The sequence below is a fragment of the Aphidius gifuensis genome, linkage group LG1 (assembly GCF_014905175.1).
Source record: "Aphidius gifuensis isolate YNYX2018 linkage group LG1, ASM1490517v1, whole genome shotgun sequence".
Taxonomy (NCBI): Eukaryota; Metazoa; Arthropoda; class Insecta; order Hymenoptera; family Braconidae; genus Aphidius; species Aphidius gifuensis.
The window spans coordinates 6734995-6749028 of record NC_057788.1 but is presented as its reverse complement, the minus strand read 5'-3'; the positions used below and the strand labels follow the sequence as shown (position 1 = coordinate 6749028).

The 14034-nt window shown below is 23.9% G+C and overlaps 3 protein-coding genes across 8 annotated transcripts in view; 2 read left to right on the top strand and 1 right to left on the bottom strand.

Annotated features, from left to right (window-relative positions):
- Nucleotides 1-12079, top strand: part of LOC122847439 (casein kinase I-like) — a 155166-nt gene extending 143087 nt beyond the window's left edge. The window contains exons 1-5 of one of the 3 annotated variants that reach the window (XM_044145121.1): nucleotides 7985-8079; nucleotides 10772-10884; nucleotides 10972-11194; nucleotides 11312-11623; nucleotides 11758-12079. In XM_044145121.1, coding sequence (XP_044001056.1) covers nucleotides 8026-8079; nucleotides 10772-10884; nucleotides 10972-11194; nucleotides 11312-11623; nucleotides 11758-11904 — 849 coding nt within the window. In that variant the 5' untranslated portion in view covers nucleotides 7985-8025 and the 3' untranslated portion in view covers nucleotides 11905-12079. Of the gene's footprint in view, nucleotides 1-7913; nucleotides 8080-10557; nucleotides 10709-10771; nucleotides 10885-10971; nucleotides 11195-11311; nucleotides 11624-11757 lie in introns of those variants that run through there. The other 2 variants (XM_044145120.1, XR_006373366.1) reach the window with 2 other exon arrangements.
- On the bottom strand, nucleotides 3117-8567 carry LOC122847437 (putative uncharacterized protein DDB_G0285119). 4 transcript variants are annotated; one of them, XM_044145114.1, is made up of 5 exons: nucleotides 8500-8518; nucleotides 8182-8256; nucleotides 6429-6812; nucleotides 5160-5237; nucleotides 3279-4886 (listed from the first exon to the last, which is right to left on the bottom strand). In XM_044145114.1, the coding sequence occupies exons 3-5, from the start codon at nucleotides 6633-6635 to the stop codon at nucleotides 3789-3791; spliced, it is 1383 nt and encodes a 460-aa protein (XP_044001049.1). In that variant the 5' UTR covers nucleotides 6636-6812; nucleotides 8182-8256; nucleotides 8500-8518; the 3' UTR covers nucleotides 3279-3788. The 4 variants fall into 4 exon arrangements, with proteins under 4 accessions (XP_044001053.1, XP_044001049.1, XP_044001050.1 ...); XM_044145118.1 differs by having other exon boundaries at nucleotides 3117-4886; nucleotides 8182-8567; XM_044145115.1 differs by lacking the exon at nucleotides 8182-8256 and having other exon boundaries at nucleotides 8500-8552.
- Nucleotides 12080-12694: 615 nt separating the features above from the next.
- LOC122847907 (casein kinase I-like) lies at nucleotides 12695-13991 on the top strand. Its single transcript, XM_044145764.1, has 5 exons — nucleotides 12695-12814; nucleotides 12885-12994; nucleotides 13075-13297; nucleotides 13394-13687; nucleotides 13773-13991. The coding sequence occupies exons 1-5, from the start codon at nucleotides 12695-12697 to the stop codon at nucleotides 13989-13991; spliced, it is 966 nt and encodes a 321-aa protein (XP_044001699.1).
- The last annotated feature ends 43 nt before the right edge of the window (nucleotides 13992-14034 follow it).

The window sequence follows — 14034 nt, the reverse complement described above, 5'->3', positions numbered from 1 at the left end:
TATAAATAAAAAATTATGTATATTCTTTTGCGATTATATTACCAAGTAACAGAGACAAAAAAAAAAATTAACAATGAAAAAGACAATAAAAGAAAAAAAGCATGATAAATTTAATAGAATGAATTTAAAAAAATTTTTTTTTTCTGTTAGATTTATACTGTTCCATTGATTAAAATATCATATTGAATATTTATTATTATATATGTATATTTAAATAATTATTTATTTATTTTTTCTCTTTTAAATATATATATTTTTTTTTTTTTATTGTCATTTTTAATGATTTTAATCACTCTTATGAGTAGGTCTCGAGCGATTATAGTTGATACGATATCTCCAATAAATTCATACGACACATTCACTATGTATAAATAACTTTAAAAAAAAAAAAAACATGGAGGTGAAATCTCTGGCATTCGAATCATCACAGAATGATCGTAAACATAAGAATTAAAACCTCGAGTGTGTCTTGTATATATGTTATAAAACTCAAGAGTGTTATGTCCTCAAATAAAATGGTCAAGTCTCTGGAAATTAAATATACATGATGCAACATATTTAAAAAAAATAAATAGTCATAAAAATATATATATTTTTTTTTTCAATTCTCAATGATTGTTGATTTCTGAATGATATAAAAATAATAATAATAGCATTTTAAAGTAAAATTTTAAAGAAAAAAAAAAGCGAAAAAAAATTTAAAAAATTTCAGTGTATATAGTTTTACAGTTTGATATCAGAAATCTACGATGATACGTGACTTGTTTTCAAACGCCCCATTCAATAATGATTGGTACCAATATGTATATCTATACTATCACAAACTAAAAAATAAAAATATAAGAGAATGAGACAGCTTGTCTTGTTTGCAGACTCTTTCAAATTGCCATGCATCCCCCGCAACTTGTTTTGAGATCAATCGATACATTCCATGATCCCAAAAATGGTCCTTTTCTTCTTCAACATAATGTAAGCAAAAAGCCAATTAGTCTCTTGTCTTTTTATCCATATTAAGGTATACACAATAAATAGAAGAAAAAAAAATATAATAATTATAAAATAAATAGATAATTTAAAATATAAATATAATACAGAAAAATAAATAAAAATGTCATAGGACAAGGCAAAAGTGTTATGATGATCGTAAACGTCAAAATTAAAAAAAAAAAAAAAATGTATATTATTAATATTCCATTGGTTTAAAGACCATTTGATGATTCGAAAGGTGGGTCTACTGCATTTTTGACCTGTCAACCTCATATAATCACATATTTACTTTTTTAATTTTTATAAATTCTAATTTTTTTTTTTTTTTTTAAATATTCAAAGTACCTGCAGTGCAACGCACGTGCAGGTGTGCAATGAAAAATTTTATTTTAATATTTATCATCATGATGCATATACACAGACATATCACTTGTAACTTGCGCAGGTCTATTGCTTTTTTTATTTTATTTTTTTATTTCATATATCTCAACTCAATGTATTTTCAAGATGCATCAACTCGCCTTCAACGCCCACGTGAATTTCCACCACCACCACCTCCTACATCAACTTAATTTTTTTTCTTATAAATATTTTTATTAAATATTATATTTTATGTGTGATTTTTTTTTTTTTTTTTGGATTATTATATTTGAGATGAACAAAACTATTTGATTGGGTGAAAGCATCATCAATACATAGAATAACGGAGGCACTTTGATCCTTGCGTATAAATAAAAATACATTAAAGTCGGTGGCGCTTTGTAAAATAATAAAATAATATAAAAATAAACATTATTAAAGCCATCATCGATATATATGCTGTGTTTGAATTTTAACGCTAATGCAAAATTTAAATAATAAATAAATAAATAAATTTTTTTTTTAAATATACAAGCGGATGAGTATTTTTGCTCATCGAAAAATATATATATTCATTCATTGATGATAGAACCGATTGAATAGCGATATCATATCTAGCAAGATTCATGCATGGATCCCACGACCCGGCAACACCTTCAACAGATATTTTTTATTTTTTATTTTTTTTATTTTCATAGTTTTACTATCTATCTGATTGATTTTTCTATCTAATATTGTAAAAATATATAATACTATTATTTTATCTTTATTTTATTTTTATTATTTTTTATTGATAATCAATAATAATAAATATATTTGTGAAAAAAAAAAAAAAAATTAATTTTCATGAATCAGTTAATAAATTTATGCATGCTATTAATTTTTTTTTATAATCAATCATATATTTTATGAAAATAAAAATAAATTACTAGAAATATTTGGACAATATAAACTGGCAATTTTTTTTTCTTTTTATTGTTATGTATATCATTTTTTATATTTGATTGATTATTGTAATTTTTTTTACACAGAGAAATGATATAAAAAATTAATGTCTGAGGTGATAATTTTTATATAAGAACACACCTATTTTATTTTATTTATTTTTTTTACGACGAAAGTGCCGAAATTTTATGAACAGATGCGGAAACGGGATATAAATTAAATGCGTGGGTGACGATTAAAAAAAAAAAAAACGGCGAATAATGAAGAATAAAAAGAAGATTATGTAAAAAATATTTTAAGAAATAAAAAAGCGAAAAAATAAAAGAGTTAAAATAAAGCAGGAGAAATTCCAGTTGACTTGAAAACTAGGAACGGTCATCTTTTATTTATTTTTTTTTTTCATACATGGTTTTTTTTTTTTTTTCGTTTAATATTTATTTCACCTTGTCGATATATTCTTCATGTACATATGTGTGCACAAACCTGTGCCTTTTTATTTTATTTTTTTTTTCAAGTGGTAGAATACAGTCCCAAGACTCTGATTTTCAATCCATCAGAGATGAATATTGACACGAAGAACTCGTGACTTTGTAAAATAAAAAAATAAAATAAAATGATAATAATAATAATAAGACGGAGACAAATATTGCATGTGGTCTTGAGTATTTTTCAAAGTAGGGTAATGCAAAAAAGAAGAAAAAAAAAAAAAAGGATCAGATGTCTTTGCCTCACCTCAAATAGTAAATTACCTTTGTGAATATACAATGAATTATTTGTACAGTTAAATAAACATCAAATTTATAGATAAATTATTTTAATAATAATTTGATTTAAATATATTTCTTTTATTTATATTTTTATATAAAATAACTTTTATTATATATTTACAAAATAATTATAATATTTCCTACTACATGACAGTACTTTTTTTTTTAAATACAAAATATATTTATTATTAAATTAATTTAAAAAAAAAAAAACTCGCTAATGACATATTAATTTAAACATATATTTATTTTATTTATATTAACTTGAATTCATCTTGCCATAACTTGAGCAATAAATACGATGAAAAAATTAATTCTCGTGGCATTATAATTGACATTATAAAAAAATTGCACTCACTTGTAAATAACATTAAAAAAAAAAAATATTAAAATACTAATCACTTGAGCACGTGAGTGATGATGATAAAATAAAAGTATTTTTTTTTTTATACATACGTACATGCAATATTTTAACGCACTTTTTTTTTTTTTTAACACTATTGTACAATATTTAAAAAATAAACGTCGTGTGTTTTACATATCAAGCAATTGATCTTATACATTTGACTATCGATCGAAACACCTGACACATAAAAATTATTTCTAATCGTTAGAGTCAACTCTCCATGTAACCTCACCAACATATAAATATCTTTTTTCTTTTTTTTTCTATTTTTACTTATAAATATAAATATTATTATTTTATTAAACTAACATATTATATGTGTGTCATGTTTTCCACGTTAAATCTAAAGGTGGACCAATTTCTTTTTCAATTTCATCATTACTATCAATATCTTCTTCTATTTTTTCAATATAAATATCATTAATATTTTCATTATCATTATTACCTATACTATTATCATTTATTTCACATGATTTTGCACTGAGATCCATTGGCTCATCTTGTTCTGGACCAAGTGAACGTAAATATGCAATACTTTTGCCATTTATATCTGTTGTAATTTTTGATTTTAATAAATTATTATCATCATTATCTTCTTCGTCTTCATCGTCGTTGTCCTCATCATTATTATCTTCATTATTCTCATCATCTTCATCATCATCATCATTATTATTATTATTACTAATATTATTATTATTACTTCTATTATTATTGTTATTAAGAGATTGTTTTGGTGATGGTGTTGATCTTGGTGTAATACTATCACTAGATGAACTTGATGGACTTGTAATTGGTATTTGTATACCAGTTTGATTGACAAATGGTACAACAAATCTTTGTTGAAATGGAAAAAATGGTGTATTTAATAGTTGCATTGGATTAATAGCTGGATGAAAAAATGGTGGTGCACGCCATCCAGTAAATCTTGTTAATTCAGGCCTAATTAAATCATGTGATAATATATCATTATGTAATAATGATGTTCTTGATGTATCAATTTCATTATTATCATCTTTATTGTATAATCTTGATTGTTGCATTGATACAGTATTTAATCCTGATGCTGTTGCTAAACTATTATTGTTGGTGTTGTTGTTGTTGATGTTGATATTGTTGTTGTTATTATTTGGAGTATCATGTGAATTAAAAATTTTATCAAATGGTAATTTATTATTATTTGAATGATTTTTTAAACGTGCTTGTTGTGCTTGATGTGATTGTTCTTGTAGCAGACAATGTATTTTAAACCAATTTGATCTTCTACCATATCTTGATCCTGATTTTGACATACCAACTCCAATACATTTACGTAATCTACATGCTTTACATGCTGTTCTATTTTTTTTATTGATAATACATACACCACCATTTTTACATTCTGATATACTTCCAAGATTGTTGTATGTACGACCAAAGAATGACTGTGTGTTTAAAAAAGAAAAAAATATATATACAATATTTTAATAAATAAATTAAATAACTGCAGTTGAATTTTCATGTTGTAATATATAAATAAAAAAGAAATAAATTCAGATATATAAAATAAATTAAGAAAATACAAAATAAATAATAAAAAATATTAAGTATTACAGTCTGGTATTATTGGTATATTAAAATTTATGAGTAAATTTCATATATTTCATTGGGATGTATTTTGTACAATGGAAGAATCAAAAGAGAATATAGTTACTGACCTTGCAACCCTCACACGTGAATGCACCAAAGTGAAAACCTGCAGCTGGCTCGCCGCATACTCTGCACAACTGATTCATCTGCAATCAAATACCAATCATATTTATATATTAAAAGTAATGAAAAAAAAAAAAAATATACAAATAAATGAAAGCTTTAAAAGTTAGTTTTATTTTTATAATCCGTTATTATTATAACATATTGATAATAAGCAAATAAAAAAATTAAAATAAAAAATAATAAATTTATAATTATTATTATTTAAGTATTAAACATATGACGTACTTGTCAACATGCGGAAATTTCATGCAGATGATTTGTATATGATATCCTGGTGAGAATTTAAGATAAAAAAGGATAATTTTTATTTCAAATAATTATTTGATTACTATTTTGCGAAATATAATTATTATAATAATGATAAATAAAAAAATATTTATTGTATAAATATAGCTGAGGAAAAAAAATTGAAATATAAATTATATAAATGGGGGAGGATGATGTCTCATTAGGCAACATGTTCTAATAGACACATACAGGAAAATATGAGAAAACATAAGGAACCCCTTGGGCACAAGTAGGAAATGATTAAACGATAATCATTGTGAATGGACAAATGAAAAGTCCTTGGTTAAATACAATCAATTTAGATTTTAGATGACAGGAAATGCAATATTTAACCTCGAACTATACCAGCGGTGTTATAAAAATATACTATAAAACATACTGACTTTGAATCAGGGAGAATAAATATTAAAAATGATATATAAATAATTGTAATCACGATGGTAGTTATTACTCATTATCAGTGTGAATTATCATTCTATAAACTGACGCAACAAGGCGGTCCAACAAGAATTGTAATTTATGACAAATAGTGTGGTAATGATTTGAAAAATAATAGAACAACAAATAAAATATATGAAAAAAATTACAAGGTTTTTAATAATATTATTATGAAATTTTTAAAATTAAAAAAAAACTGATTTCTAATTACAGTATACAATATTTATAATCATCAAGAGGAAATAATTTATTTGAATATTATTTTATTTATTGATGTAAATTATTGGAAATTTATTTTAAAAAAAAAATATACAAAGATTTAAAAAAAAAAAAAAAAATGTCATACAGATGTAACAGTTGGTATATGAATTAATAATTTATTAATTTTTTATTATAATTTAAATGAAATATATTTAAAAATGTTAATATATAAAATTGTGAAAATATATTTATAAAATTTATATGAAAAATTATTATATACTTACCACGTCTGTATTTGAGGGAGTTGTGACAAGAGTTGATGCTGATGTCCACCATCCAGAATTGATATATGAATTTGTCAAGTTATTTTGTTGATTATTTGTAATGTTATTATTATTAATAATAAAATTCCCGGTACTTGTTGCCGTACCGAGAACGGCTGTTCTACTCCTCGCCAAACCAGCTGCATTCGATAATTCACCGACGTCCATTCGGACCAATTAATCTACTTGAAATTGGGCAACAAAGTGCCCTTCCGTACACCACTTTTACGAGCCAAATTATTTTCCATTTTAGTTGTTGTTGTTTGTTTTTTTTATTTTTAATTAAACCAAATTTATTTTCTTCTTTTTCAATTCTCTCAGTGTTGATAGGTTTATCGATTATCTCTGCACAACAAAATATATATATGTTATCATATAATTATTAATAATATATATAAACTTTATTATTTATATATTAATATATATATATTTTTTATTAATGATTAAAAATGATTGTTCTGGATTAAAATAAGTCGACAGTTGGGGCGTTATTTTGTGTAACTTTCCATTACCAAGTCAACGGATATATCTCATACAAATATACGAAAGCTAATTGCAGTGTCGACCGCATATTAATTTCAACCACACGCCTTGTGAGTTAAATAATAATAAAAAAAATATATATTAAAAGAAGGTAGGCGGTTATATATGAAGAATCAAAAATGAATATACTCGTGGCAAAAAATATGTGTGAAAGGCCAGTGTGAAATAAACCAAACCCAAGTATTACATTTATTATTATATACAGCTCAACTATATATTATAAATAAATCAAAAAAATATAAAATAAAAAAACATTAATACAATTATTTTATTTAGAAAATTATTTAAAATAATATATATTGTATTAACGCACATGACATATTAAATTATAATTAAATGTTTTTGATTTAACAGCATGATTTTCTCAATCTGCACATTGAGCACCAACATTAATATACATGTATGTAATTAAATAAATAATTAGTTTTTTTATTTTTTTATATTATTATCCGTACATTATATCTTGTGCTTTATATAACATCTCATCTATATAGCAAGTAAATCAAATTTCAAATGTACATAAAAAATAAATATATTCACCGTGACATAGTGAGCAAAGTATTTCATTACCCCACAACTATATATCTACTTATAAACATATATATGACTTTATTTAATTTATTTTTTTCAATTAACAAATGACAAATTAATTAAGAGTCGTTATTTCATACCGGTTATATATATTCCATGCTTTTACAATTTCTTATCTCAGATTTTATCCTTAAAGAATTTATTAATCCATCATTTAAGCTTGCTTTTTTTTTTTATTTATATATATTAAGTTTATACTATTATTTATATTTATTTTGATTTGTTAATTACATGCAACTTATAATACGACATATATATGTCAGTAAATATTTTAATGTTATTATTTAAATTTTCATTTTTTTATTTTGACAGTTAGAAGTGCGATTACACTCGATAAACGATTAGAGGTATACTAATCGTGGTAGGCCTTGTCACTCAGAATCCTGTGATATTCATCCGACGGACAGGTCCAGAATATTATCCGATGCTGATCAATGACAAATTAATTCTTCAAGTGTCCAGATCACCATCAATGAAGGTTCGTTTTTTTATTTTTTATTTTTTTATATATATAAATGCTAAGATGGTAACTGAAGACTATATTTAAAATAAATATCATTCATGCATATTTAATACTTACATATATAATAATAATTATATAATTAAAAAAATCCGTTGATATAATTCAATTCACTTTATCCAAGTCTGATTGACACTAATAAAATATGACACACATAAATTATTAAATAAATATGCATTGTTATTATTATCACTAATTCAAACAAGTTTTTTTTTTTTTTAAATATAATTAATCATTTTTTGATTTTTGATATATTGTATATTTATATATGCAAAAATATAAAGGGCAATAAATATAATTAAAATTATTATTAATGCACACCGGCCGGTGCGGGGCGTGCGTTCATCAAGCACGTGGCCACAAGACTGAATCCCCTACCTTTTAGTACGTTTGTTCGGTCTTCCTTATCTTGCCTATACTCCAACCATGTGAGAGTCATCTTATAATACCTGTGTCCGGGATATATACTTTTTCAATCTTTTCTTATGCTGAATATATCTCCCCCCTTTTTCCTCCTACTTTTCATGGGCTAATGGTATATATATGCTACATAGACCAACACTGAGTATTGAGTAGGTGGAATCAGTTAAAAAAAAAAATTATATATAAGCATACAGGTAGGCTTGTACAACCTGTTCTCTTGTTCTATCTTGCATGCTTAAGTTCACATGTCTCAACTATCTCTCTTATGCGTCTACCTTATGTATTTTATTTATATATTATATAGCTATATTTAATAAACGTGACGGGAAAATACAAATATACATTTTGATTTAAACTAATATTTGATGATTGTTTTCTTTTTTTTTACTTTTTATTTTTGGGGAAATTAAGTACTCACCAGTTTGTATACAGAAAAATTAGGAAAGAAATATTTTTTTTTTTTAACGAATGAATTGACGTACTGGTAGTTTAGTTAATAAATTTTTTTTGATAATTACTTTTGATTTAAAAAGATAATATTTTTTTTATTATTGAATTTGAATATATTAGAGTTTATTGATAGTTAATGAATTTTTAAATGCCACGATAAATTTATAAAATGTCTTTTTTAGAATTTTTTCATTGCTTTGAACATTTGACATGAAATGTATGACTTTTTTTCATTTTCAATTAATAAATTTTAAACCTGAAAATTAAACGAATGAATTATGATTTTTTGTTTTTAAATTGACAATATTTGATGGTTTGAATTATATTTTTTAAATGATAAATATATCAAAGGGTGTTTTAAATTTTTTTTCAAGTGATATAACATTAAAATAGTCAGACGCAAACAAAAAATAAAAAACATAATAGATCAAATGGTGATGTGTGTTTTATAAAGAGAGTAATAATAATAAAAATAAAAAATTATTATCATGCAAATTGTTGAATTGTGAGTACATGACAAAGTGGGAGGTGGCTTGATGATCATCCAATAGAAAAAGCAGCCACCCACGAAGAGGTAAAAATTAATTTATCGTCAGATCACACGCCTACGCCATTTGCTCAAATGCAAAAATAACATTCTATAATATCACGCAAGATAGCGTTATCTGTCGGATCATATATAAAAAATTTAAACATTGATATATAAATAAATAAACAAATTGTTGTTTAACTATTTATAAATAAATAAAAAAATATTAAACTTAAATAATTAATAGGAAAAAAAGATAAATTGTTTATCGTGATTTTATCATTAATTTACTCTTACTTCCTACTGATAACAAACATTTTTTATAAATATAAAATAATTCAGCATTATATTCTCTTTAAAACTTGTGCTTTTTTTTTTAAATTGTTTTTTGAATATAATTTGTAGTTTGTAAAATACCTAATAATTTTTTGAAGCAATTTCTTCATTATAATTTTATTAATTCATTCGTGTTAATTAAATTAAAATGTAAGATAATTAATTTGATTTAAAAAAAATCCTAATTTCATTTAAATTTCTCGTAAAAGTTTTGTATATGTGGGCACTGGATTTAAAGGTGAGAAGCTTTTACTTGTTCGTCGACACTTTAATCGACACTTGGTATTAAAGAAATTCCATATTCTCATATCGGTTTTATATCGACAATCAATATTAATATAAATTATTTAAACTGCAAATGTAAATAAAGTGATTAAATAAATAATATTAACTTATAATTAATCTTTAAATATTTTTAAATATTTTTATTGTCATTGGTAATAAATATTTACATTCACCGGAGTAAATATCAAGTAAATAAATAATTTTAAAATTTAGAAAAAATTTATAAATAGACAATAATAGTATATAAATACAAATTTTAAATTTTTCAAAATTTATTTTATATTTATTAAATTAAAATTTATCAAAAGATATTTTGTATGATGATTATTATGATGTTTATTCTTTGATGATTCACATGTCCCCTGATTTCTAAAATAATATAAATTTTTTCCCAAAACATTTTCACATTCATATTCTGTCTTGGAAAGAGAACACAGCTAAAATATGAGTAATAAAATTGGTTTAATTTTGGGTGAAGAAGATAATAAATTTATCATAATTCGTGAAATTGAATCAGATGAATTTGAGGGTATTTATGAAGCTCATCACATAAAAGATAAACAGGTACAATTTTTAATCATAATTATTATTTTTAATAAGTTATTACATAAATTTTAATTTTTCTAGATGAAAGTGGAAGTTAAATTTGAGCGAATCAACGCATCATCTTCTTTACTATATCGTGAAAAAAAAATATATGATACACTTGATGGTGTCATTGGAATTCCATCTATTCATTGGTAATTTTTAATTTAAAATAAACATATTTTTAATTATATAATTTTTGCTTAATGTTGTCTTTAATTTAATTTAAAAAAAAAAAAAAGGTATGGTCAAGAAAAAGATTGCAACGTTCTTGTGATGGATTCACTGGGGCTATCATTAGAAAGTCTTTTGTCATGGTGCTCTGGAAAATTTTCTGTCAAAACAGTATTCATGATTGCTGATCAACTGATTCAACGAATTGAATGCATTCACCGAAGAAATATTATTCATCGAGATATTCATCCAGAAAACATTGTCATTGGAAACAAACCAAACGACAACCAGGCAAGTTTTTTTTATGTTTTTTTTTATTAAATATACTGACAATAGTATAATCAATTCATTGATTAAAATAATTTATTTTTTGAATAGTAATTAATTTAATATATTATAATCTTGCAGCTTTTCATAGTCAACTTTGGCCTTGCTCAAGAATATCAAAAGAAAATATCTCATGATCAATATCATATTTACAAACATATAGCTTACAGTGATAATGTTAGACCAACAGGACCAGTTAGATTTTCTTCAATAAATACACACTTAAAAATTGAACATAGTCGTCGTGATGATTTGGAAACGCTGGGCTATGTGTTGTTATATTTGAGTCGAGGTTCATTGCCTTGGGATAATATCAAGGCTGTCAGTAATGAACAAAAGATTGAAAAAATTAAGGAAATCAAAATGGGAACAAGCAACAGTACACTGTGTGAGGTGAGATAATTAAAACATGTAATTTGTTATTTTTTTTTATTCAGTTTATTTGACTCTGGCAATATTTATTATGATTATTAAATTACTGAGTAAATTCAAATAATAAATATATATTTTTTTCTTTTTAATTTCAGGGTTTTCCACACTTATTGGAATATTTAAATTATGCAAAAAATCTCAAGTTTGATGAGACTCCAGACTATTTTTATATACGTAGCTTATTGAGAATTAGATTCCTCAAGCTAAATTATAAATATGATTGGATATTTGATTGGATGTAACTCTCGAATCATCATGTTCTACAAAAAAAATGTATCGAAAATATTAATGAAGTTTAAATGAATGTTTAATTTACTTTTTTGCAATGTTACATAGTTTATAAAAAAAAGGTTTGCTATTAATTAATTGCTAGTTGTTAAAAGTTTAAAATAAAATTAAATATATGTATTAAAATAGTATTAGTTATTTATTTATCGAGTACTTAATAAATTTAAAAATAAGCTGACACATAGATAAAATTTTTAATGACTCAAATTAAATATTTCCTAGAAAAAAAAATACTGAAGAAACTATATCGACAAAAAGGTATACTTTTCTTTGTCAATCAAATCGTTATCTAAAAATAAAATTTTACTAATGACTCACACATTTTGAGTCGTCAAAACAGAATGATTAAAGTCACGTTTAAATAATCTTATCATTAAAAAGTTTTTAACAAAAAAAAATAACAAATTTTTGTGGAAAAAAAAATAATATCTCGTGCAACGGACAGAGCCCAGTCGTTTTTTTTTTTTATTGTTCAGTTGGTTTTTTTTTTTATACTATTTTAATAATAATTTTATTGGTGAAAAGACAAAAAAAAATATAAAATTGATACGACTAATTTAACTAGAAAATTTTCAATTAATTTAATTTATTATTTTTTTATTTTATGTGTACTTGTTTTTGATGGTAAAGTCATATGACACGTTGACAAGTAAAAAATGTCGGATTAAATAATAAAAACTATACACCAGATTAAAATAAATTACTTGTGAAGTTTTAAAATTAAAAAAAAATAAATAAATAATAATGGCTCAAGTTGATCCAAGAGTTCCACTTTGGGTTGCTGAAAAATATAAAGTTATCAAAAAAATTGGATCAGGATCATTTGGTGAAATTTACAATGCAATCAACACATCAAACGGCGAGGTTATTTATTTTTTATTTATAAAATATTACAAGCTAATTTACAAATATATATTATTAAAAATAATTTCAGGAAGTTGCTATTAAATTTGAGTCTATTCATGCACGTCATCCACAATTGCTTTATGAATCAAGGCTGTACAAACTTCTCAGTGGTGGTACTGGTATCCCCCAAACTCGTTGGTAAAATTAAAAAAATATCCTTCATTATATTTAAATAATTAAAAACGATGTATTTTGTTGATAAATCTTGATGTTAATAGGTATGGACAAGAGAGAAATTGGAATGTACTTGTGATGGATTTACTTGGTCCATCATTGGAAGATCTTTTTACATTTTGTTCTCGAAAATTTACCATGAAAACAGTTCTCATGTTGGCTGATCAAATGATCACCAGAATTGAATATGTACATGGTAAACATTTTATTCATCGAGACATTAAACCAGATAATTTTATGATGGGAAATAAACGACAATGTAATAAAGTAAGAACTTCATCATAATGTTAATAGTAATAAATATTTTTAATTATTCAATTTCATGTTGTAATAATAAATATTAATTTTAATGTTACTTTGCAGTTATACATCATTGATTTTGGCTTAGCTAAAAAATTTTTCGACAGACGTACCAATAGTCACATACTTTATAATGAAGGAAAAAGTTTGACTGGTACCGCACGATATGCATCAATAAATGCTCATCAAGGAATTGAACAAAGTCGTCGTGATGACATGGAAGCATTGGGATATGTTTTTATGTATTTTAATCGTGGCTCATTACCTTGGCAAGGTATCAGAGCAAATACTAGAAAACAAAAATATGAAAAAATTAAAGAAAAAAAAATGTCAACGTCTATTGAAGAATTGTGTGAGGTAATAAACATATTTAAATTAATCCATACTAATTAATATATTAAATATAAAATTATTAACTCTATGTTATTTTTTTTTTTTTTAGAATTTTCCAACAGAATTTGCAATGTATTTATGTTATACAAAAAATTTACGTTTTGAAGAGAGACCAGATTACATGTATCTACGTAAAATATTTCATATTTTATTTCGCTCATTAAATTATCAATATGATTATATATTTGATTGGTCAATAATGATGAGAAAGCCAGAAAATTCTATGCCAATTACAATCACACGAGTGGAAACACCATTGAATCAATAATAATTCAACGAAATTGACAAATAAAATTTGCATATTAATTACG

Coding starts and splice junctions, on each gene's coding strand:
- LOC122847437 (XM_044145118.1), bottom strand. CDS start 6,635: ATGGACGTCGGTGAATTATCGAATGCAGCTGGTTTGGCGAGGAGTAGA. Junction 5,238..6,428: donor CTCCCTCAAATACAGACGTG/GTAAGTATATAA, acceptor ATTTGATTGCAG/ATGAATCAGTTGTGCAGAGT. Junction 4,887..5,159: donor TCACGTGTGAGGGTTGCAAG/GTCAGTAACTAT, acceptor TTAAACACACAG/TCATTCTTTGGTCGTACATA.
- LOC122847907 (XM_044145764.1), top strand. CDS start 12,695: ATGGCTCAAGTTGATCCAAGAGTTCCACTTTGGGTTGCTGAAAAATAT. Junction 12,995..13,074: donor GGTATCCCCCAAACTCGTTG/GTAAAATTAAAA, acceptor TGATGTTAATAG/GTATGGACAAGAGAGAAATT. Junction 13,298..13,393: donor ATAAACGACAATGTAATAAA/GTAAGAACTTCA, acceptor GTTACTTTGCAG/TTATACATCATTGATTTTGG.